The sequence below is a fragment of the Theobroma cacao genome, chromosome 1, assembly GCF_000208745.1.
Source record: "Theobroma cacao cultivar B97-61/B2 chromosome 1, Criollo_cocoa_genome_V2, whole genome shotgun sequence".
NCBI classification, from domain to species: domain Eukaryota; kingdom Viridiplantae; phylum Streptophyta; class Magnoliopsida; order Malvales; family Malvaceae; genus Theobroma; species Theobroma cacao.
Window position 1 is genome coordinate 13453623 of NC_030850.1, and position 26424 is coordinate 13480046.

Sequence of the window (26424 nt, forward strand, 5' to 3'; positions counted from 1 at the left end):
ATTTGGGTGCAATTGAGGTATAAAAACTGAAAAAAATTAATTTAGAATTTAAACGGATGCGTATATCGATTTATCGAGTAAAAGACCGAAATAGGCTAACATCGCCTTTAAGCAGTAGTCGGATAAGTTGCATATCATATCATGCATATACATCGAGCCTAAAATAGCTTATGACTATTAGATATAATTTAATTGGAATATGTGTCATGGATTATGGCTAGGTGGTGAGCCATTGTATAAGGGTAAAGGCCTATACCCGCGGACTGAAAACATGAGTATTTCTACTCCTAATACTGTGAGTGGATAATTTATCGTTTTAAATATCTAGAGTAATTATACTTGTTTGATGCTTTTATTGAATGGTGAGTTTAAATTATAAAATATTATATTTTCCAATTAAAATATTTTTTTAATAAAAATGAGATTTATATTGGTTTTGAAATCAAATATTGTTTTGGGAAAATTGAGTATATGGAGACTGTGTTGAAATTTATGATTTTATATGTTATTGAAATTGGGGCTTATGACACTATGGTAGCATGATGACTAAGTTTTTGGGGTTGGCATGAAATATATGAACAGTTTTGGATTAGTCTCGGTAGACTAGATTAAATTTTATTCACCATATTATGCTACTGGAAATTTTATAGGTCTGGTAGTATATTAAACAGTCACTGCAGTGGTGGGGGTTTCCATGGACTGCCTATGAGAGGGGCATGGTAACCCAATTATATACTTACCTTTGGGGGGAGATGTTGGGTGAAGTATCTCTTGAGGTATGATTTGAGTGCACCTCACGTTTGAGCCACCATGTGAGAGTGAGACTCAGCCAACGCCAAGGAACGGCTGTGTGTCAGATGTGAAAACATGTTTATGGGTATGGGTCATTGAACAGCCTTGACGGTTTCAGTGGGATACCTTGACGAAGGTACCCGCGAGAATGATTCTGGCAAGGGCCAAGTTTAAGAAATTCATAAGCCGGGAAATTTTGATGAAAATAAATTGTTTGGTATAGATTGAAACAAATTTTGCGTTATGAATATTATTGAGATATAATGTTTTTATATTGTCTCCATCTACTCGGCTTTAGATGCTTTTGATGGTAATTGTTTACTCACTGGGATTATGTAATTATAATCTCACCCCTCTTCCTATCCATTTTTCAGGCTCAGGACAGTTTGTTGATAGTTGATTAAGGCGAGAATTAATCTCAGAGTTTCATCCTAGAAAGTAAGGGTTCGTAGCCCTACACCTTCTTGGTCAGTTGGGAGCCCATGTGTCACTGTAAAAGAAATTTTATACTTCAGTTATCTGATTTAAAGTATGTATGAACATATTTATCTTTTACACCATGTTTTTGGTGGGTTTTGATGTTTTCGAAGAAAAATGACGAAAATGCCCATGTGAGCAAAAAAAATAATATTTTATTATTTTTATTTGAAAAAGACTTATGATTTCTTGAAATGTAATATTTAATAACTGTCGCTCACCGGAGAGATGCGGAAGCTGATGCTAAGCCTTGCGGGGTTTCGATCGGCATTTGGGGTAATGAGTGCCTATCAGGACGTCGCGACGGTTGTCACAAGCTCGATGGGTAGTTCCGGGTCATGACATAGACATTTACGATTAACGGTTGACTAACTGTTAAAACATTATTTGTCATTTTATACTAACGTAAGATTGATGTGAAAAATAAAAATATAACGTAATTATGTTATCATGGCACATAAACATGTTACGTCATCATCTATCAATAATTGTTGATTAATGATAATTAATCAATTATTATTAATAAATGTCTATTTAGTCTAAAATAAAATTATAAAAATTTAATTAAATGTAATAAGAAAATAAAAATTTAATTAATTTTTTGTGAACAATTCAGAATTTTTAAAATATTATACTTTATTAAATTCAAATAATGATTTTTAACAAAAATAAAATTTAATTAATTTCATATTTTTCTTAAAATTAATAAAACGACTTTAACTCTTCATTGGATAGACTCGAAAAATATGTCAAGTATTCTACTCATAGGTGGTAACTCGTTAATTTTTTACTTTAAAAAAGCACTTTATTAAAATAAGTTGCCACATTCAAATGATATATATTCTATATATAGGTTAGGGGTTAAAAAGAAAAAAGACGAAGTTTCCAGCTTCACGTGTCATATTGGAAAATCGGGCACCAAGAAATTTGGGAAAGTTTCGCACATGCAACATCAAAGGTTCATGAGCTGCCACGTGTGACAACAGAAATGATGATGTATGGATGATATGAGTTGCCATTGCTAGTTCTATTCAGCTGAAGCCAGCTAAAATCGCCAAGCCACAGCAGCCGCCTAAAGATTCCCTCGTGCTTCAGAAAACGCACTCTCTTTTCTCCACCACGTGTCTCATTTTCAAACCGTTTGGATCTCCGGTGCCCACAATCCAATGACCCAAATTTCAGCTTCCTAGTCCACTCTTATCGACAAACAAACGGTCCATATCTAACCACGTGTCATCCCCGATGCATTATTACCCCATCGATCCAACGGACTCTAACAACCTCAACCTCTCTCTCTGCATCCGACCCTCCTTCCTCTTTCCCCGGAACCCTCTTCTTCCGACCAGCAACCACGCTCACCGGGAAATCCCTATTCTACCCTCACCAAACCACCTAATTCTCTGCTAATTTGTAGCAAAATTGTGGGATTTATTATTATTATTTTTATTATTATTATTTTTTGATGGCGGATTCGGACAATGAATCAGGGGGACAAAACAACAGCGGAGGAAACGCGCAAAGCGAAACGTCAGCGCGTGAACAAGATAGGTTTTTACCGATTGCCAACGTAAGCAGGATCATGAAAAAGGCCTTACCGGCAAACGCTAAGATTTCCAAAGACGCTAAAGAAACGGTCCAAGAATGCGTTTCCGAGTTCATCAGTTTCATCACCGGCGAAGCTTCCGACAAGTGTCAGCGTGAAAAGCGGAAGACGATTAACGGCGATGATTTGCTTTGGGCCATGACGACGCTTGGTTTCGAAGAGTATGTGGAACCCTTGAAGATTTATTTGCAGAAGTATAGGGAGATGGAAGGAGAGAAGACCTCTATGGGAAGAGGAGAAAAAGATGGCGCCAGTGGTGGCTCCGCCGGCGGGGCCAGTGGCGGAGGTAGCGGAGGAAGTACTGGTGGAGGTGGAGTAGGTTCTGGTGGTGGTGGGGGGTTTAACGGAGGAGGGATGTATGGTGGGATGATGATGATGGGGCATCATCAGGGCCACGTGTACGGTTCTGGTGGGTTTCATCATCAGATGAGTGTGGGGAAAGGTGGGGCCGCCGCCGCTAGTGGTGGAGCAGGAGGCGGAGCTGCTGTTAGATCAAGGTAGATTGTTGGTAGGTTACGGGGGAAGGGTTAAGAAACTGTTAATGTTAATTGTTGATTGAGTTTTTAAATTGTCAGTAATTTTAAGCATTAACTTAATTTGTTAGGTACATTTTCTTCGTATTTTTTACTTATTTCTATTTTATTTTAATGGATATGTAATTGTCGGCAAGAAGAAGGAGATGAGGAGAAGGAGCAATGATGCATCGTAAAAAGTTGTAACCTCTAATGATAAGAAGAGTCAAGTAGTCTCATGAAAAAAAATGGGAAGAAAAAATGAAATTAAATTGTGTGTATGATATGGACATTGCTAGATTTATGTAGAGAGATGGATTGTTGCTCTCCCATTTGATTTGTTCTGTTATTGATCTATGAGAGAAGTCTACTTTTTAGCTTTCCTCGCTTTTATGTATGCCTTTGTGTTACATCTGGTCTGGCTGCATTGGAATTGGATTTAGAGGAATAGTTGAACTGACAGTTTGAGAGAGCCTCTCTGACAGATCTAGAGGAAAAGGAAACTTTGTTTGGACATGTTCTTTTTTAGGAAAGGGAGAGAAATATATTGTGGTTTTTGTTCCCCAAATTGTTTTTGCCATTTGTCCATCTCTCTTATGTGTTCTGTGCTTAATTGGGTACTGAAAAAGAGAGAAAAGAAGGGAGGGGTCATCCTCACCTCATCCATATAAACGCGGGCTGTCTGTCATTAGATCTTCTCCATGTACTTTGCTTTCACAATTCCAATTTTAGGGTCAATTATTGCTCCTGTCTAAAGAAACTGAAATATATAACCAACAACCATCTAGTCTTAAGGTTATGCTGCTTCTTTGGACATATTTTAGGCCAGTTGATTTTGCACCCTTGGGTTGCTGCTGCGTGTGGGTAAAAATACTTGAACTTTTTCCTGGTTAGGTTTCCACTTGTTGAAACCATGTTGGATCGGAAACCCGAACATGCTCATACTTTTCAGAATCAAGTTTCTAATAATGTAGATCACAGCTGGCAGCCTCCAGTTTGGTTTCTTACTTGTCTTCTATGAAATATTTCCAGCACTTAACCCTCCTTCAGGAAATGTTTCTCTCCAGTAAATTAACAGCATTTACTGAGGGAACCTAAAGCCTTGGCCTTTAGAGGGGAGGTGTCAGGCGCCTAACTTTTCAAAACCATTGCCCATCCAAGACAAGCAGATTGTTCGGTAACATTACTGCTCTATTGCTATTCATTTAGTTGCGATCTTGGGTGGAAGTAGCCAGTCAGAGACTTTTGGAGGTGCCACCAGCGCATTTATGTCAGCCTTTTATAAGTGGGCAACAGTAACAGTAACTTAACAGGAAACCCCACTTTACATCAAGTTCAGGTTCATCGAAGTCTTCGCGGTTGTCCATTCTTTTGTTGATTTCTTTTTTATCTTGTCCTTTTCAACATTTATAAGGTCTCAATTGAGGAGGACATTGTTTGGTTGGAAGAAAAAGAAATGAATAAATAAATAAATAAATCTTTTTCCTTATTAATTTGGTATAAATAATCTAAAATAAGGAAGAACATATGTCTTATTCATTGATAGTCGAAGATTTAAATTTGGCAAAGTTCCTTTTCATCATCTTACACCATCTTTTTCCCTCTTTTTTTTTTTCCTTTATCAAAGGCAAGGGTAAAAGAATTTGTGAAGAGCTTCTCTTACAATTCAAGCAAACCAAACAGTGTACTCTGGGAAAGAAGATACGAGTAATTAAATGATAATAAGCAGTTAGATCTTTAAGTTTGTGGAGCTCTTTTTCTCTTTTGCTTTTAAGGCTTTAGGAAGAGCGCAAAGTACAAAGATTGGCAAAGTTCGGAGCTGATCATGTGTACCTAATAAAGTCAACTTTATATTAATCAAGGTCGCTGCAGAAAAGAAAAAGAAAATGCCCATCTGGCCCTACCCTAGGCCCACTGCTGTGCTGAACAGGCAAAAAGGCACCTCCACAGTTTTGCGCTCCTCCATGCAAGTTTTCCAAATAGGAAAACAAAGGCTTATGCGACAATATAGGTCCTTTTCACTGCTTTGCCTACTGTCTAACTCTAAACCACTCGCTTAATGCAATCATATTTTGCTCCTTTCTTAATTGACTTGGATTTTTTTTTTAACAAAAATGGAGTAAGTCTACCTGTTTGCTTAAACAAGGAAAAAAAAAATCTTTTAGGTTTTTGTCTCTTTGCCTCTCCCATTCATTTGTGAAAGATCCGTTTTTATCTATGATAAATACTGCCCGATATATGCCTCCCTATCCAACATTGCTTGCTTATTAGGATCCATTAACCCTTTTGCTGGTCAATTGAAAATTTATCGACCTATCTATAGAGATGGATTCAAGAATTTTTTAAAATACTATCATAATTAAAATAATAATAATAATTAAAAAAATTAATGAGTTCATTAATTATATAAAATTCTAACATAAGTAATATAATTAGTAGAGATTTTTGACACTTAAGTGGTATTATCCAGAGATGGCTCAATAAATTCAAAGGGTTAATGCAAAATATTCAATGAGGTATTCTTTTATTAAAATTAAAAAAAATTATTAAAATTTTATTCTTCTATCTTTTTGAGATGTAAAATTTTTATATTTTTTAAATGACTAATACAAAATGAACAATCAAAAATTTTAATTCAAATAAATCAACTATCACATAAAATAAAAGCAATATAACAATATAATATAAATTTTAAATTAAAGTAGAAAAGCTTGTAAATATTAAAAGAATAGTACCTAATTTTTGAATGCTTATTGAAAACCGCAAATGAGGCTCACGGCTTTATGAAGATAATAAAATAATAGACTTCTTGTGTATTCTTTGAAGAAAAATTGAAGTTAATGGAAGAAGGAAGAAAAATCAAATGAGAAAAGAAGAATTCAAAAGTAGATATTATATAATGAAAAAAAAATAATTGGTTTTATATATAGAAAAAAATAGTTGTTGGAAATTATTAAATATGTTGATTGGAAATAGGAGAGATAAGTGAGAAAAAAATAGTTGTCAGAGATGATTAAATACATATGACCGTTAGTTGATTGGAAATAATATAGCATTATAGAAATTAGAAAGTGATAAAAAATTGAGATTTATTAGGCACATAATTAAGGAAGTGAAAAAACAGTTAATTTTATTAATTATTTTTATTTTTTAATTTTTTATATATTTTTAATATAATAAATTATATTATAAAATTATAAGGCCTTTCCAAATTGGAGCCCTAAAGCCCTTACTTGGGTGGCTTCACGCAAGGGTCGGCCTTGGTGTCATCTAACACCACTTGTATCAACCTAGGTCCATCCTTACCTATTTACTGAGCACTTCAAAATCTGGTTCTCAACGATTAAGAAACTTTCTTCTCAACTAGCCTATCCTCTTTTTAAGCTCCACTAAATAGGTCTGATCTTTAAAACTAAAAAATCATGTTAAATCACTGTCATGTTAACTTTATTACTTAGTATTAGATTTTTTTGTATAATTAATGTATCAATTCATATTATTTATGTTTATATTTTATGAAAAAGAAGCTAAATTAATTTGATCTATGTAATAAGATAATATGATAATCCATAATATGATATAGTTGAGTGAATTAGCTTCCACTATTCTATGTAGACTTAATGTTGTAGGTCTGTCTAAGAAACCTTAAATCATATGATAAGTAAGACTAGGAATTTACTATGTAAAAAAAGGTTAGGTCTTCTTTTTTATCCAGTACATTCAATTTCTCACCCCATCAAAGACTTGCAAAAAAGGAAGAGAAAGATCATAATGCATTGAATTCCAACAGCTAATCTAGTGGTCATGTTGTTTATGATACTAGAGTTATGGATACAAAATCAAGTACTTTTTTGTGTGTTCTAAATTATAGCTATGGTGGATCTTGAAGTAAGTATAATTTATTATACCTAAATTTTCACGTATTAAAACCACCATAAATCATTATTGTGATGATTAACTATTGGTATATGTTAATTACATGAATTAATTGTGACTACATGATAGGTTTTATGTGATTTTTGAATTTGTGTAATTATGTTATTTTTTTTTGAAAGGCAAGCTTTTTAATTGAGACAATAAGAAAGGGTTGTTTACCTTTCTACATGAGATAGAAATTGCCACTTATAGGTATTACAACTTAGTATGAAGAGCAGTACAACGTGGCATGAAAAGCTTTTTCGTGTGACACACCAGACTTTGCTAGCCCATCAACTAAGTGATTCTCTTCTCTTAGGATGTGCACAAACAATAGATTTCTGTAGTCCCTTTTATAGGCCTCTATAAGATTTGCTATGTGGATTATATTCTAGGGAACAAGCAAATGGTTTGTAGCCCATAAAATCACATTTTTGGAGTGATTCTCTATGATGAGGGGGATGAGAAATTCCCCATTGTGTGGAAAAGAATAATAGCAACCCTTCAAGGATGGTTATTAATTCAGCATAGTTAGTCTTTTACACCAACATGTTTGGAGAAGATCCCTTTAAAGATGTTTGAATCGTCCCTTAAGAGTTAAGACTCCTCCAACCCTTGCAAGGCTTGGTTTTCCAAGCTGAGCCATCAATATTGAGTTTGAAGTAGCCTAAAAGGGGTTTACCCACTTACCCACTCAGCTTTTGCTCAAGGGGCTCTCACTTTGCTAATATTTGAGATGTTTGAGGTATCGATGAGGAAATTGTTTGTTGGAATTAGGATGAAGGGCCACTTCGATTTGCACCAATGGGCTAGTCATATTTTGATGATGTCAACGAGTTAACCCTAAATAGGTTCCTTTCTTTGGAAACCTACCTCATTCTTACGAAACCACAAAGACCATATCATGTTGACTTTATCATTTGTACTTAGTATTAGAATTTTTTTTGTGTAATTAAAACGTAAATTTATACCATTTATGTTTATATTTTATCAAAAATAAGGTAAATTAATTTGATTGGTAAAATGAGATAATATTATAATCCATAAAATGATAAAGTAAATTAAACTCCAATATTTTTTGTGGGCTTAATGATGTAAGCATGTTTAGGAAACCCTAAATCATACAATAGGGTGAGACTATGAATTCACTATATATGTATATATATATATATATATATATATATATATATATATATATATATATATATATATATATATATATATGTACATATATGCATATATGTGTATATGTGTATGTGTAATGAATTCTAATAGTTAATCTAGTGATTGTGTTGTGTTAGCTTTAAAATGATTATAGTTTTAATTATAATAAAATGATCAAATTTGCTTGAACATTATTTGAGTGATCCTTGACAAATTCCTGAAATGATTTAATTCTTATACATTTGTTCTTACATGATTACAAGCTTAATTGTTTTAGTTGTGTAAATTCTTGAAGCTATTGAATTATCAAACACTTGTTCTATAAATGTCTACAAGCTTGAATGACTTAATTGTATGATTGTTAAATTTGCTTAAAAGAGTTCTGCTTATGATCCCTCTAACATTTACCTTTAAAATATTGAAGTTGCAAGATAGGTTCTCAAATGGTGAAGTTTATTTCAAAAAATTTGAAAATCATTAATCTACAATACACCAAGCTTGCTTCAAGTCAATAAATTTAGTCATCACTCAACATTTGATCACAAGGAAGATATGGCCAAAGTTACATGCTAAAATGTCAAGGAATTTTAAAGAAACAAAGCTTCAATCGATCTTAGAGCAAGGCAAGTCAATCCTATGGAAGAACAGGCAAGAACGGATAAGGAAACTTAAAAGAAGACAACCATAGTCGACCCTATAGGCTCTATAATCGACCCTGAGGCAGAACACTTACAAAATTTAAGGAATTAAAAAGCCATAGTCGACCTTGATGAAGCCATGGTCAACTACACCAAGCCAAGCTTAAAAAATACAAGCTTTCTGGAAGTGGATCGACTAGAGAACTTCTATACTTGACTATAGATGACCATTAGATACAAAATTCAAAAGAAAAACGACTAGTTTCTTGCTCTAATCACCTCCAACATCTCCAACACTATTTTAACTATAAAAAGGACCATTTGGAAGCATTTTAAGTACAAAAAGAAGAAAGAAAAAGGCCAAACTCTTGAGGATTAAAATCTTGAAAGAAAATGAGAGAAACCTAGCCTTTTTAAGCGAAAATTTCTTTGTGTTTTCACTTCCATCTTGAAATCCCATTTTCATATCCAATGTTAGGCATTCTTCCTCCATTGTCCCCACTTAGCAAAATTTATCTTTTAGAGGTACTTTTGCTATTCTTGTAAAGGTTCTAACTTAGTCTTAAAAAGCTAGTGTAAGGCTTATGGTTGATCTTAAAAAAAGTCATTGTATGGGCTTGTGGTTAAGCCCATTAAAAACCATAGGTTATCGCTTAATATCATAAAAAGTTGGTGTAAGATTTATGGTTGATCCCCAAAAAAGCCATTGTATGAGTTTGTCGTTGAGCTTGTTAAAAACCATGGGTTATCACTTGATCTAGTGAAAAAGCCATTGTAAGGGCTATCACTTCATCCCGTTAAAAAGTAAGAATCGTTTTTAGTAGATTGGAAATTCCTTGGTTGCCAAGGGAATGGATGTAGGCATTTGAGAAAGCTGAACCACTATATAATCTTTATGTCTTGATTTACTTTTATGCTTTGTGATTTACTATTGAAATCCTATTTAGAAAAATCATCTACTTTGATTTTGACACAAGTACAAAATCCATTTTGAGGAAGGTTCAATTTTACCTAGTGTTTTCATTTTATTATATTTTTGTTTTGCCATATTTCATTTCAAGAAAACCTATTTCATAAATTGCTTGTGGTTTGATTTCATATTCTTCACATCTTAATTTGCTTCTTTGTTAAATCCTTCTCTACCATCATTACTTATTTATTTCTTGAAATATTTTTCTTAAGTTGCTTTCATTTGATTTCAACTTGAAAAACATTTTAAACATTTCAAAGTGATTATTTGCCCATATTTGATTAAGTAGACATGATTAAAATTTTCATACTTATCATGGTTTTCCGTAGAACTTTTCTTACAAGTTTTAAAAATAAGTTTCTCATCTAGGATCGACTATCAAATCTTCATAGTTAACTATATTTTTTGTTTAAATAGTTTTTGAAAAGGTTTAACTAAAGGGAAATATAATCATAGTCGACAAGAGTTTCTCCATAGTCGACTATAGCAGTTCACACTTCATTTTTCAAAAAAAAATTAAAATCCAATTCACCCTCATCTTGGACATCATTGTTAGTTATTCATTGAGCTAATGTTTCTAACATGTTGTTTTTGATACTGTAGTTATGGACAAAAAATCAGATTCTTTTTTATGCGTTCTAAATTATTGCTATGGTGGATCTTGAACTAAGTATAATTTATTATACATAACGTTTTTAGGTATTAAAGCTACCATAGTTTGGATTTAAAACCATAAAGAACTATGGCTTTATCTTTAATTTTATGTGCAAATCATGAATAATGGCTTTAGAGATGAAATAAATCATTATTGTGATGATTACTATTGGTATATGTTGATTACATGAATTAATTATGATTACATGTTAGGTTTTGTGTGGTTTTCGAATTTGTGTTATCATGTTTTTTTTTTTGAAAGGCAAACTTTGTAATTAAAAAGATAAGAACGGGTTGTTTACCTTTCTTGCATAAGAGAGAAATTGTCACTTATAGGCATTACAACGTAGCATGAAGAGCATTTCCACAAGATGCACCAGACTTTGCTAGCCCATTAATTAAGTGATTCGCCAATTTTAGGATATGCACAAACAACAAATTTCTATAGTCCTTTTTTGTAAGCCTCTATATGATTTGCTATGTGTATCATATTTGAGGAAATAAATGAGTGGTTTGTAGCCCATAATATCGTATTTTTGGAGTCATTGTTTATGATGAGGGGGTGAGAAGTTACCTATTGTATGGAAAAGAAAAACACTAACCTTTCTAGGATGGTCATTAATTTGACATAGTTTGAGTTTGATGCTAGGACGTTGTCAAAACACTTGGGTATTGTGAAAGATACCAATAGTGGCAATGTTGAAAACCCCACTAAGGTGAATCACCAATTTTAGCAAGGTTGAAAACCCCACTAAGGTGAAAATAATATCCAAAATCTCACTTTGGTTGACTAGGCCAAAGATACTAAAACCTCTTATTCTTTAAAAAGAGCCTAGAGAAATAAACACTCCTGCTTAAGAAAATATTATTTATTAACTTTCAACTTGAATGTCTCATAACTAAGCCTAAGGATCCTATTTATAGTATTATAGGCCCGCATCCTAATAAAACTCTACTTCTAGTTGTTTAATATAATTAGAGTAGTTAACAAGAGATTTAAATAAAATACAACATGACTAGCCTAATTAAATAATAATCCTTAAAAGTATTAAATACTAATAAAAATAAGAAAAGAATTTCAATCTAAATTGAATAAAAAAAACTCCTAAATAAACTAAAATTAATAAAAAGTAAATTAAATAAAATATAATCCTATACGTTCTTGCTTCATTTTCCTTGGGTTAGAAAAACTCGGCTTCGACGAGCAGGCCTTGACATACTTCTCGTAGATGTTTGGATCCACATACTGTCATGGTTCACACTAACCATTCAAATAATCCATTTGGTGTTTTGAAAGTTGTTTTCCATTTATCTCCAAGTCGTATTCAAATTTGGTAATAACCATTACATAGATCGATCTTAGAGAAACTAACAGCACCAAGCAATTAATCCAACAAATCATTAAGTCTAAGAATGGGAAAACGATATAGGCCTTTCTCCAAAAGTTCTTTGACTTGATGTTTTAATTCCTTATGCTCTTGAGGACTCATGCGATAAACAAGCTTGTTTGGAATTACAAAACTAGGAATGAAATCGATGGCATGCTGAATATCTCACATTGGTGACAGTCCATGAGGCATTTCATTAGGTACAATGTCGCAAAACTCTTTAATTATGAGTTTGACATCTTTAGAAAAGGGTGAAGATACTTCATTCTTCTCACAAACTAATAAGAGGTATAAGAGGCTTGACTCACGATAAGTTTTGTTTAAGCCAGACACAATGATAAGTGTTTTATCTTCCTCTTGTTTTTTTTGTCGGTCTTTTAACTTTAATGGAGTCAACATAATTTTTACTCCATCCTTGATGAAGGAATAAGTATTCTTGTATCCATCATGCTGAGCTTGACGATCATATTGCCATGGGCATCCCAACAACAGGTGGCATGCATCCATTGGGATAACATCACACCTGACTTTATCTTCATCCTTATTTCCAATAGAGAATTGAACACAACAACACTTTGTTACCTTAACTTCGTTTCCTTTTCTCAGCCACTGTAGCTTGTAAGGATGAGGATGTACTTCAGCTGGAAGTTTCAACTTTTCCATCATGTAGTTGGCAACAACATTCTCATAGCTTCCACTGTCAATAATGACATTACAAACATTTTTTTTGGATGTGCACTTTGTATAGAATATGTTATGATGAAACCAACTTTCATCTTCAGTCATCATAGCAATGTTGAGATTACGACAAATAACAAGAGCTTCACCATAGTTAGCAGAAACTTCTTCTATCTAATCATTGTTGAAATTTTCTAGCTCATCCTTTATTTCGTCATCATATTCATCATAAACTGGTTCTAATTTTTCCCAATCCACAGAATCTTCTTCATCACTTGAGCTACTGTAGTTGAATTGAGCGGCATCACGTCTTGCAAGTTGCTCTTGTAATTCTCGAACTTGACAAAGTAATTCTTGAATCTTGATCTAGTAATTATGTGTTTGACGATTTTGATGTCTTGATAGCATTTTGAGGGACAACAATTATGGTAGTGATGATATGGTGATGACGATGTTATGATGCAGGAAAAAAATAATAATAGAATTATAAAACAATAAAAAAGACAAAGTCACCTGAACAAGGAGTGTCAAAACCTGACAGCAAACTTCAACTACGCAGCGAATAATGATCCTCTCGCTCTGGTACCAAACTGACACCAGGACGTTGTGAAGACACTTGGGTGTTGTGAAAGACACCAATTATGACGACGTTGAAAACCCCACTAAGGTGAATCACCAATCTTGGCAAGGTTGAAAATCCCACTAAGGTGAAAACAATAGCCAAAATCCCACTTTGGTTGGTTAGACCAAAGATACTAAAACCTCTTACTTTTTAAAAAGAGCCTAGAGAAATAAACATTCATGTTTAAGAAAATATTATTTATTAACTATCAACTTGAATGTCTCATAACTAAGCCTAAGAATCCTATTTATAGTATTATAGGCCCGCATCCTAATAAAACTCTACTTCTAACTGTCTAATACAATTAGAGTAGTTAACAAGAGATTTAAATAAAATATAACATGACTAGCCTAATTAATTAATAATCATTAAAAGTATTAAAATCCTAATAAAAATAAGAAAAATATTTCAATCTAAATAGAATAAAAAAATAAACTCCAAAATAAACTAAAATTAAAAAAAACTAAATTAAATAAAATACAATCCTAGACGTTCATGCGTCAGAGTCCTTTAAACCAACATGTTTAGAGAAAAATTCCTCTGATGGTGCTTGAATGGTCCTTTAAGGCTCTTCCAATCCTTATAGGGCCTAGTTCTCCAAGTGTTAAGTAATCAACATTGAGTTTGAAGAAGCTTAAAGAGAGGCTTATCTATTTAACTTTTGTTCGGATGGCTTTCACTTTGCTAACATTTGAGATGTCAAAAGGATCAATGGTTGGGATTAGGATGAAGGGCCACTTAGATTTGCACCAATTAGGTAGCTGTATCTTGATGATGTTGAGGACTAGACCATAGTTAGGTTACTTTCCCTGGAAAACTACCTCATTCTTACAAAACCACAAGGATCATGTCATAACGTGGGAGTTTGAAAATTCAACCGTTCGACGTAAAAGAGGAGTCACTATCAATCGTTTTTGTTTAAGTGTGATTGGCCACCTAAGTGGATCTATCTTTTCTAATGAGGTTATATGCTTGACTTAGGTTCATTACAAATGATAAATTCTGGTCTATGAAACAAATTTAAGTTCGAAAATAGGGTTAAGGAAGGTATTAGCACCTTCACGACGTCTGTTCAGAGAATGGTATCAATTAATCATGTGTTATCTTATTTTTAATCTTGATAAATAAACTTTAATTTCATATTTAATTTTATTTCCCATAATTATTTTTATTATAATTTTTTATATTGAAATCTTTTTTTGAGTTTTCCCACCACTTTGGTGAAAACTAAGAAATTTGGTTTAGAAACTTTTCTTGAGTTTTCCCACCACTCTAGCAAAAAATAGAACTTTTTAAAAATCTTTTCTTGAGTTTTCCCACCACTTTGGTGAAAACCAAGAATTTTTTCAAAACATTTTACTGGAATTTTAATCCCAACACTTTGGTGAAAATCAAGAATATTTTTTAGAAACTTTTCTTGAGTTTTACCAACACTTTGGCAAAATCAATACCTAAAAAATGAAAATAAATAACTAATAAGTAACTAAAAATGAAAATAGAAAAAAAGAAAAAAATTAAAAAAACATAAAAAAAATCAAATAAAATAGTCCAAAAAAGTGGGTCAAAGGCATATAGGTTTAAAACCCAAATCAAAGGGGGCCCAGAGCTATTAGACTAGACCTAGCCCGTTTCCTTCTTCTCTTTCTTTTTTCTCCTTCACCCCAAAGCTATTATTCATATTTTCTCTTTTTTTTTTCTAAGATTTTAGAATTTGTTGCTAAATAATTAAGATAGCCAACTAAGTTATTAAGTGAATCTGCGTTTTTGATAGAAATGTTAAACTTGACTTTGACGTATTAAAAAAGGGTAAGTTTTGGTTTACGTAATAAAGGTATGCTTTTTACTTTTAATTTTATATTCATATCTTTTTATTTTTCATTTCACTTTTCCTTTCTTAAGATTTATTTAGTTTTTTATAAGTTTTATGGTGTTTGATATTATCCTAATATTCTTATCATTATTTTACTTTACTTCTTTTTTTAATTATTTCATTATATATATTGCATTAAACACTTGCTAGTAGCAAATGAAACCTTTTGTATTGAAATTCTTCTGAGTTCTTCCGATAGTTTTACAGAATATTAGAAATATTTTCTCATTTTAAAAATTTTTCAAGAAATTTGTCACTATAAATACCTTGAGAGATTCTATCACTAGCCAGACTTTCATTTTGCACAAATTGAGTTTAAATGCATGCGATGCAAAAAAATTATAAAATACTGATGTAAATTTCAAATTATTTAAGACTTTGTTTATTTATTTATTTTATCTTTTATTCTTTATTAATTATCCTACGATTTTATCTAATTTCATATTTTTCATTTTCATCTTTAAATTATTTTTACATTCCTCTTTATGATTATTTGAAATTTTTCCACATGTTGAAATGATAAATTTTTGGGAACTCTCCTGAGACTCATTAAATTATTTCTCATTGGAGAATTTAGAAAAAAAAAATGCCACTGCAAAACTTTTTTAAATCCATCACTAAAAAAAATCCATTTGTCACTTCCACAGCCTTTCTAGCTTATAGTATTCCATATATGTAACTTACCTGAATCTATAGATTTATTTGTTTGATAAAGCGGTCCTTTCTATATTTTAAGTAGTAGGATAATATTTTATTATTTCCTTCTTCATTCTTACTTTATTCTTTATTACATTTAATTATTTATCCTTCTACCTAATGTGGTCTTAATATTCATATATATTTACTATTTCATGTACAATTAAGATATATAATATAGTAAGAAGTTGTGCTATTAAAATGTTTTGAGATTTAAGTGGAAAAAACAAAAATAATGATAGTTTGTGTAAACAATGCACATATTGAAACTGTTATGAATAAATGAATGTGTTCATTGAATCTCCCAACCCTTCAAGTTTCATTCATAATCAATGTATATATTTATGATGGTTCATCAATATCCACATCAATGTAACTCTATAAATAGGGCTTTGTACTTGATGAAAAATAGACAATCAACAATAATCAGAAATAGTGAAAAATGAACCAGAAGTTCTTCTCTCATGAGAAATAAACCAAAAGTTTTTTTCTCAATTCTCCTTTAAATTCTTCTCTCAATTATTTTCTTAGTATATCTTTCTTTATATTTTATATTACGTTATCAGCATGAGTCTTTAAAGGTAATGAGAAGGTATATTTTTTCAATTAGATTTTTAGTTTTTTTTGTATGGTCTAATAAGCCTAAAGCCGATTAAAGATTTAGAATATATCTCTATCTCTTTGAAGTGGTGATAGACTGTCCCCCTGAAACGGTGATAGACCTTTGAGAATCCCAATCTAGGGGTCCAAATTTTTCTGTATGCAATATTGTGGCAAATATTGAAAAGCCCAAGTTCCACATCTTGGAAGTGAGTGGAAACAATTATCTGTCCTGGTGCCTTGATGTTGAGCTGCATTTTCAAGGGCAAGGTCTTGCTAATGCAATTATTATAGACGGAAACGCAAATGATAAAGATAAAGCGAATGTTTTGATTTTCATTCGTCGTCATTTGTATGAGAGCTTGAAGACTCAATATTTATCTGTCCGAGATCCTGAGATACTGTGGACGAGATTGAAAGAAAGGTATGATCATACCAAGACTATTATTCTTCCTTAAGCACAATATGATTGGTAACATCTTAGGCTGCAAGACTTCAAATCAGTGTTTGATTATAACTCGACTTTATTTGATATAGTTTCACGGCTGGAGTTATGTGGTGTTAAGCTCACTGAATCAGAGTTATTAGAGAAAACTTTCTCTACTTGTCATGCTTCAAATATTGTATTGCAACAACAATACTGGCAGCGTCAATTTAAGACGTTCTCGGAGTTGATTTTTGTCCTCTTGACTGCCTAGCAGACTAATGAACTATTGCTTAAAAATCATGATCTTAGACCTGTTAGCTCAAAAGCATTGCCTGAAGCAAATGCCAGCTCTAGTAATAGTATTGGCCGATTTAAGGGTCGTGAGCATAGGCTAGTGCATAACCCATAAAAGGATGGTAGAAGATATAAACACCCAAGGCAAATTAATCTTGGCTTGATTCATGACGGGCTAGTGCATAACCCATGCTATCGTTGTGGCATGATTGGACACTGGTCGCGTACCTGTCGTACGCCAAAGCATTTTGTTTATTTATATCAGGCATCCCTAAAGGATAAGGGCAAGTGAGTTGAAACTCATGCCTTTAAAAATGCTATGAACAACGTTAAGGCTGATAATACCTCCATTGAAGTGACTCCTTCTACTTTTGTAGAAGCAAAAACATCATTGGATGTCTCTGATTTTTTTGAGGACCCTGAAAAGGCATCAAATTGGTAAGAGTCAGCTCAGACTGGGGATCGAAGAATTTTAATGTTATTTTCAATGTATTACTATTGCTTGATTGTTCATAAATAAAATTATTATCCCATAACTAATTTGTGAATTTTTGACACTTGAAGTTGTTAATACAAGTGACACCTGAAGTTGTCAATATAAGTACAAATGGGAACCATTGAGAAAAAGAAAAATGTCTGTTTTCTTGATAGTGCAATGACACATACCATTCTTCGTGATAAGCACTTTTTCTCAAGTATGGCATTATGTAAGGCAAATGTTCCTACAGTATCAAGTTCTGTTGGGATTATTGATGGCTCAGGGAATACCACAATTGTTCTACCAAATGGCACCACTTTGCATATTGAGGATGTATTGCTGAGAAGTAGATCAAAGAGGAATATACTTAGTCACAAAGATGTACGTTGTAATGGGTACCATCTTGAGACAATTGATGAGCAAAATAAAGAATTTCTTTGCATCACCTTTCATAAGATGGGCCAGAAGACCATCCATGAGAAGTTGAAAGCTTTAACTAAAGGATTGTATTGTGTCCCTATTAGAGCTATTGAAGTTTACGCTACCATGTCTTGGAGACTGGTAAATCCCAATGAGTTTGGCTTTTGGCATGATCGTCTAGGTCACTCGGGAGCTACGATGATGCGTAGGATAATCCAAAATACTAAAGGACACTTTCTAAAGGATAAAAAGGCTTTGTTGTCCAAGGATTATACTTATGAAGCATGTTCACAAGGAAAGCTCATTACTAAACCTTTTATGACAAAGGTTAATGTTGAATCCCCTTCATTCTTGCAAAGAATCCAGGGTGATATTTGTGGACCAATACAACTGGCAAGTGGGTCATTTCGATATTTTATGGTATTAGTGGATGCATCTTGCAGATGGTCCCATTTTGTCTGTTATCTATGCGTAACCTTGCTTTTGCACGTTTACTTGCGCAAATTGTAAAACTCCAAGCACATTTCCTTGATTATCCAATTAAGAGTATAAGGATGGATAATGTTGGTGAATTTACATCAAAGAGCTTTGATGCGTATTGTACTTCATTGGGAATTGTGGTTGAGCACCCAGTTCCACATGTTCATACTCAGAACGGATTGGTAGAATTCTTGATAAAACACATCCAAATTATAGCTTGTACTCTAGTATAGAGAACAAATCTTAATTATACAGCGTGGGGTCATATAGTTTTGCATGTGGCAGCACTAATTAGATTGTGCCCCACTACTAGTCTCTTATATTCCCCCATGTAGTTGGTTTTTGGTTATGAATCAGATATTTCACATTTACGCACCTTTGGTTGCGTTGTGCAGGTGCTTGTAGCACCGCCAAAAAAGACTAAAATAGGTCTCTAATGTCGTTTGGGCATTTATGTTGAGTTTGACTCACCGTCCATTATTAGGTTCATGGAACCAACGATGGGTGATCTTTTCACTACCAGATTTGCAGATTGTCATTTCGATGAGATAGTGTTTCCATCAATTGGGATAACTAAGGCTTTCATGGCTGAGAAGTAGAAACAAGTTGAGATTTTCTCTTAGGATGAGAAAAATTTATCCCATTTAGACCCAAAAACTCTTGAATGTGAAAATGAGGTGTAGCGTATAATCCATTTACAGGATATTGCCAATAGACTTTCTGATGAATTTAATGATGTTGCCAACGTCACAAAATCTCATATTTCAACTATGAATGCTCCATCTAGGATTGTTGTTCTCGAAGAACAAGCTAAAATTTGATCAAAATGGTCCACGCATGAAGCGTGGAAGATCGATAAGATCAAAAGACACTGTTCCTCGAAAACGAAGGGGGAGGAATCACGAATCTGCTCCAAAAGAGCCCATTGCCCCTAAAGAGGCACAAATTGCTCCAAAAGAGCCCATTGCCCCTAACGAGGCACGAATTGCTCCAGAAGAGCTTATTGCTCTTAAAGAGGCACAAACCCATGAAATGATCACTGACTCCGAGAATACTGAGATTTCCATTATATATTGTAATGAGATTGGGGATTGGAATGAGATAATGATCAATGATGCTTTTGCATGCTCAGTTGCTCATGAGATTATGAATGATGATTATGAACCACGATCTATTGTTGAATGTCATCAAAGGCAAGATTGGCATAAGTGAGAGGAAGTAATCCAGGTTGAATTGGCTTCCTTAGCTAAACGAGAGGTTTTTGGGCCTATAACTTGAACCCCCGACAATGTAAATCCTGTTGGATATAAGTGGGTCTTTGTTCGGAAATGAAATGAGAAAAGTGAGGTCATGAGGTATAAAGCCCAACTCGTTACCCAAGGTTTCTCCTAGAGACCTGGGATTGATTATGATGAGACATATTCACCTGTGATGGATATGATTACTTTTCATTTCCTTATTAGCCTAGCAGTTTCTGAAAAATTGAAAATGCGTCTTATGGATGTTGTGATGGCATATATATATGGTTTATTAGATTCTGATATTTATATGAAAATTCCCAAGGGATTAAAAATGCCTGAAGCCTTCATTCCCTGCAACTTATTCTCGATAAAGTTGCAAAGATCTTTGTATGGGGTAAAGCAATTTGATCGCATGTGGTATCAACGCTTAAGCGAGTACCTAATTAAGGAAAGGCATCATAATGATCCTATCTGCCCATACATGTTTATTAAGAATTATAAATTGGATATGCTATAATAGCAGTTTATGTCGACAATATGAATTTGATTGTAACTTCAAAAGAGTTATCTAAAATTGTTGAATGCTTGAAACATGAATTTGAAATTAAAGATTTGGGTAAAACCAAACTTTGTCTTGATCTAGAGCTTGAGCACAAAGCAAATGGAATACTTGTCCATCAGTCAACATATATTGAGAGATTGCTTAGACGTTTTAACATGGACAAGGCTCACCATTGAGCACCTCTATGGTTGTAAGGTCTCTTGATCTCTAAAAGGATCCGTTTCGTCCTAGAGAATCTGATGAGGAAATACTTGGTCTTGAAGCACCATATCTTAATGTTATTGAGGCTTTGATGTACTTGGCACAATGTACGAGACTGGATATTGCTTTTGCAGTAAATTTGTTGGCCCGATTTAGTTCTGAGTCAACCCAGAGACATTGGAATGGGATAAAATATAGCTTTCGTTATCTCCAAGGAATCATAGATTTGGGGTTATATTATTCCAAGGATTCCAGTAACTTTGGTTTAGTTGGATATGGTGATGCAAGATATAAATTTGATCCATACAAGGCTCGTTCTTAAACTAGTTATTTATTTTGCTATAACGGCACGCCATTTCTTTGCACTCTACTAAGCAATCGCTAGTAGCTACATCCTCCAACCACTTTAAGATTATCATTCTGTATGAAGCTAGAAAAGAGTGTGTTTGGTTGAGATCCATTATAGAGCATATTCATGATTTCTGTTGTTTAACACCGGTTATAAATTCTCCCACTATAATTTATGAAGATAATGCTACTTGTGTTGCACAAGTTAGCGGAGGATATATTAAAGGAGATAGGACCAAGCATATCTCACCGAAATTTTTCTATACTTACGAACTTCAAGAAAGTCGACACATTGACATTAAACAAATTTGCTATTCCGATAACCTTGCAGATCTTTTTACCAAATCATTGCCAATGTCAACATTTGAGAAATTAGTATATGGCATTGGAATGCGGCAAGTTAATAGGATGCAAGATTAATTTGCCCTTGAACCGACAAAGTATCAAATGCCCCAAAAGTGGCAATATGACTCAATTGAAAGGGAGCAGATTATGGACTATGCACTGTACTCTTTTTCCCTTATGTTTGATTTTTGTCCCACTAGGTTTTTTTGGCTTAAGGTTTTTAACGAGGCAGTTTGAAGCATGTCCTGTGAAGCCCTTGAAATGGTGCTTCGTCGAAGGGGGAGAAATTATTAAGTGCTTTGTATTTTTTCCTTTTGCTTGGTTTTTGTCCCACTAGATTTTTCGACTTAAGCTTTTTAATGAGGTAGAATTTTAAAGCATTGTTTTCATGATACAATGGACATTTAAGGGAGAGTGTTATGAATAAATGAATGTGTCTATTGAATCTCCCAACTTTCCAAGTTCCATTCATAATCAATGTCTATATTTATGAAGGTTCATTAATATCCACATTTACGTAACCTTATAAATAGGGCTTTGTACTTGATAAAAAATAGATAATAAAAAATAATCAAAAGTAGTGAAAAACGAACTAGAAGTTCTTCTTTCATGAAAAATAAACTAGAAGCTTTTTTTCTCAATTCTCCTCTAAATTCTTCTCTCAATTCTTCTCGTACTATATCTTTCTTTATATTTTATATCAAAAACATATATATATATATATATATTGTACATTATTTGAATAATTATGGTTTAAAATTTAATATGTTGCAACTTGGAAATGCTGCAACACATTAACACATCATCTAAGACGGGGGGTTGGAATGAAAAGTTTAATCCATATATGGATTGAGTGACCGGTAGAATATATATATCAATATCATGACGCTTAAAATCAATGCATTAACGAAGAGACAAATCCCTCAATTAAGTGCCGATAATGGCAGGTAATAACATCAGAATCAAAACAAAAGCCTCGCAGTATCCATCAGCTGAAAACAAAATCCCAACTGTCAAAAACGTTATTATTCGGATGCAAGAAGAGGGACTGTCGGTGGAGCTCTGCTGACGTGGCTACACCATCTGGCACTTTTCTGCCGACACGTGTGGCTCCCACAGCCTAACCACTCTTATTAATCTCCAGAAAACTAATAAAAAGTAGGCGCAACTAGTCAAGACCGGCATGCATTAGAAGAAGCCATCGTCTTCCTTTAGTAGTGTAGCGAAGGGGAAGGGGTGCCTGTTGGTAATCCTCAATTCACTACCTAGTGTAAGAAAAATATATTTATTTTTTTCCATCGAAAAAGAAAATAAAATATGTGTATAAAACGTCCTTCCGACGAATAAATTCCCTTTCTTGCATGGTCGAACAATATACCAAGGAAAAGAAAAACCAATTAAATACATGCCACATATATATATCAACAAAAACTTAATTATGCATGATTTGAACATGATTAGCAATAATTGAGCTAACATCATTTTAAGAGGACCCACGTGAATTTGCAGTGTGCAATGTTGTATGATCTGTCGGTGTGTGGCGTCTCAATGAAAAAATGAAAAAATCTACTCAAGTGCTGTTCCAAATTTGGTCATTCTGCTCCGTCAGACAAAATCTACGATTATTCCAGGGAAAGGAAACTCAGCATACAAACTCTTGGGTCTGTTCCATTAATAAGTGCGGAAAGAAAGATCACCTACTCAATACAACCACCGGTGAGAGTAGTCATTTTTCTGCTTCAGCTTTTTGATGATCTTTTCTATAGCAAGACAAAAACGAAATCTGACCCTTCATAAGCTATATCTGAGATATTCCATGGAATATATATATATTGCCTAATTAATATCTTCTTTGTCCTTTTCAAAAATAAGTTCTTGTACCACATGAATCCATTGCCACCCAATTACTTTGATTGCTGCAAGAGATAATTTGGTTCCTTTTCTATTAGTGTTTTTGGCAAAGATTTTGGAAGAATATATGTTAAGTTCAGACATAGAATCATAATAAATAAGTGTAGGTTCTTTCTTTTGTTTTGGTTTAGGTGCAAAACACATTAATTCCCTCATTCAGACTTTACATGTGAGAAGATGAATTGCCAGAAGCCAAGCAAAATATACCAAGTTCCAACCGCTTGCCTACTTAACTACCATGATTTACAGTCATGTGGGGGGAAAAAAGCAGATTCCCCAACTGAAAAGAAGAGAAACACAGTTTCCTTGCCTCCCAGTCCCGCTTCTATCAAACGGGATATGAAGGCATTCTTGAGTTTGGACATGTCTCTGTCCCACTTTTACCTCCTTGCTTGAAGGTTACTTGATTTAACTTTTGTGTTTACAATAGTACCCAAATGAATATTGATCATCGACGTTATGCAAGAAAGGAATCATTGTAGGACAAAGTGAGGATAAGGGACCCACCGAAGTGTGGGCCCCATCCCAGCTACTACTTAGTTGGCAGTGATCACCCCCAAAGTATACTCCAAAAACTCCCCAGCTCGACTCTACTTAAACACAAACACCATCATACTCTTCCAAGTTCCCAACTCCCAACCCACTATTGTTCTCCTCCACCTCCAAGATGCCACCTCTAACCCCCACCCTCTTTCCCTCCCTTGCTCTCTTCATCCTCTTCATCTTCTCCTCCTCCACCACCTCGAATGCACACAACATCACACGTATCCTCGCCAAACACCCTGAATTTTCCACCTTCAACCACTACCTCACCACCACTCACCTGGCTTCAGAGATCAACCGGCGGCAAACCATAACTGTTCTAGCCCTGGACAATGCTGCTATGTCAGCTCTCTTGGATAAACAACTCTCCCTCTACACTGTCAAGAATGTCCTCTCTCTCCATGTTCTTGTCGACTACTTTGGTTCCAAGAAGCTTCACCAGATTACCAATGGAACAGCTTTGACTTCTACCATGTTCCAGGCTACTGGTGCTGCTCCAGGTTCCTCAGGGTACATCAACATCACTGATCTTAAAGGTGGAAAAGTTGGGTTTGGGGCGGAAGATAACAATGGAAAACTTGATGCTGTTTATGTAAAATCCGTAGCAGAGATTCCTTATAATATCTCTGTCTTACAAATTAGTCAGGTACATAATTAATTTAGTTAACATGTTAAGTAGTGTTGTTGTCTTACACAAGTTAAGTTCAGTTCAATATGGCCTCATACTCTTATATTCGAGTTAGAATCTCTACTTATAACAGTTTGAGTGAATACTAATTTAAGCTCAAGTTCAAAATAGTTCTTGATGTCAATTGTAGTATTGATGATTAGCTGATGTTTAATTTTGATCCAGGTTTTGAATTCAGCTGAAGCTGAAGCACCAACCGCAGAGCCAAGCCAGCTTAATCTGACAGAAATAATGTCAAAGCAAGGCTGTAAAGCCTTTGCTGACTTGCTGAAGGCTTCAGGAGCTGATGCAACATTTAACGAAAACATTGATGGAGGTTTAACAGTGTTTTGCCCGACTGACCCTGTTATCAAAGGATTCATGCCCAAATACGAGAATTTGACAGCAGCCCAGAAAGTGTCCCTGCAGTTGTACCATGGAATTCCTGTGTATCAGTCCATGCAAACGCTGAAATCCAGCAATGGAATTGTGAACACGTTGGCAACAGATGGAGCAAACAAGTTTGATTTCACCGTGCAAAACGACGGCGAGGTCGTGACATTGAAGACTAAGGTTATGACGGCAAAAATTACAGGGACTTTGAAGGATGAAGAGCCATTGATTGTGTACAAAATTGATAAGGTGTTGTTGCCTAGGGAGTTGTTCAAGACAGTGGAAGAGGCTGAGGCACCAAAGGCTTCCAAATCCAAGCACAAGGCTGCAGATGCACCAGAATCCGATGCGCCGGCAGAGAGTGACCCAGCTGATGAGTCGGCTGATGATGAAAATGGGGTTGCGGGATTGGAAGGTAGGAGATTAGTGATGGTGTTGTTCAGCCTGTGCATTGGAGTGTCGTTGATGTGAATATAGTGATTACAGATGTATTCAGATTGATACAAAAGCATTAAAGAATACTTTGTAAGCCACAGGACACGGGCAATGGCGTCGTTATTCATGTGAGAGATTTGAAATTTGCTTCTCTTTTCCTTTTTCCTTTTGTTTTCTTCCCTCTATTTCTCTGGTGTCTTGTGAGCAGAAGAGCAATAAGTGATCAGTCCCACATGCATGGGTCATTTTCTTTCTTCTTTTGCCTGTTTGTCATTATTTGCTTGTATAGAATAAGAACATAATGCATTTTCTTTGAGCTGTAAATGCAATATTCTTTTCTTCTTATTTAAATTGTTAATTTCCTTATGAGCTGTAAGGAAATCTTTATAATTATGATTTACATCTGTTTAGATCTAGCATTAAAATATAAATGTGGGACATTGCTGGAAATTCCATTTTCCCATGTCCTAATTAATACCCTGTAGGCCCTCCTCCCTATTGCTTCATTAGTGGCAGAGATACTTTTGTAACTTGTTTATGCTGCCATAAGTTGTTTAGTTTGTTGTTTGTACATTTAGCTTACAGTAAGTGACATTTCATTCAGATTTGGCTACCTAGTTCTGAAGTTATGTTGATATATTTTCATGCTTATGGCTGTATAAGTATCAGTGAATAAATGAAACATATTAGATCAGTTCCTTGTTTTTTTCTTTATTTCTATTATTCTCTCTTCATCTTATTTAAGATTTCTGATTAACTAACATGGTATCAGATTAATAAAGGTTTTAAAGGGAGAGAGTCAAAACCAGTAAGGAAACCTTTAGTTCAAGCAACACTCATTCCTTCCTTCAAGCCTTAAAACCAAAACCCACTGTCGTAACGTGCGGGTCCAGAAACCCGACCGCTAGACGCGATGAAAACTCTAAAACTAGGAGTCGCCACCAATCTTTTTTTTTTTTCTAGGTGTGATTGGCCACCTTTTGACTCGATTCTAATCGATGCGAACTTAAATTCATTTTAAGCCCACCGAAAAGAACCTTAAACCGGTCTACAATTTTCTGGATCTAGGTTCGGGAGTACGGTTACGCCCGGGGAAGGAT

General features: G+C 34.2%; 3 protein-coding genes across 3 annotated transcripts; all 3 read left to right on the forward strand.

Moving 5' to 3' along the window:
* Nucleotides 2525–3777, forward strand: LOC18612486 (nuclear transcription factor Y subunit B-3). Its single transcript, XM_007049304.2, has one exon. It carries the CDS (start codon nucleotides 2732–2734, stop codon nucleotides 3371–3373), a length of 642 nt encoding a protein of 213 aa, XP_007049366.2. The 5' UTR covers nucleotides 2525–2731; the 3' UTR covers nucleotides 3374–3777.
* LOC108661337 lies at nucleotides 16564–17277 on the forward strand. Its single transcript, XM_018117318.1, has 3 exons — nucleotides 16564–16571; nucleotides 16722–17003; nucleotides 17064–17277. Exons 1-3 carry the CDS (start codon nucleotides 16564–16566, stop codon nucleotides 17275–17277), a joined length of 504 nt encoding a protein of 167 aa, XP_017972807.1.
* On the forward strand, nucleotides 23852–25675 carry LOC18612488 (fasciclin-like arabinogalactan protein 2). Its single transcript, XM_007049306.2, has 2 exons — nucleotides 23852–24475; nucleotides 24683–25675. The coding sequence occupies exons 1-2, from the start codon at nucleotides 23954–23956 to the stop codon at nucleotides 25358–25360; spliced, it is 1200 nt and encodes a 399-aa protein (XP_007049368.2). The 5' UTR covers nucleotides 23852–23953; the 3' UTR covers nucleotides 25361–25675.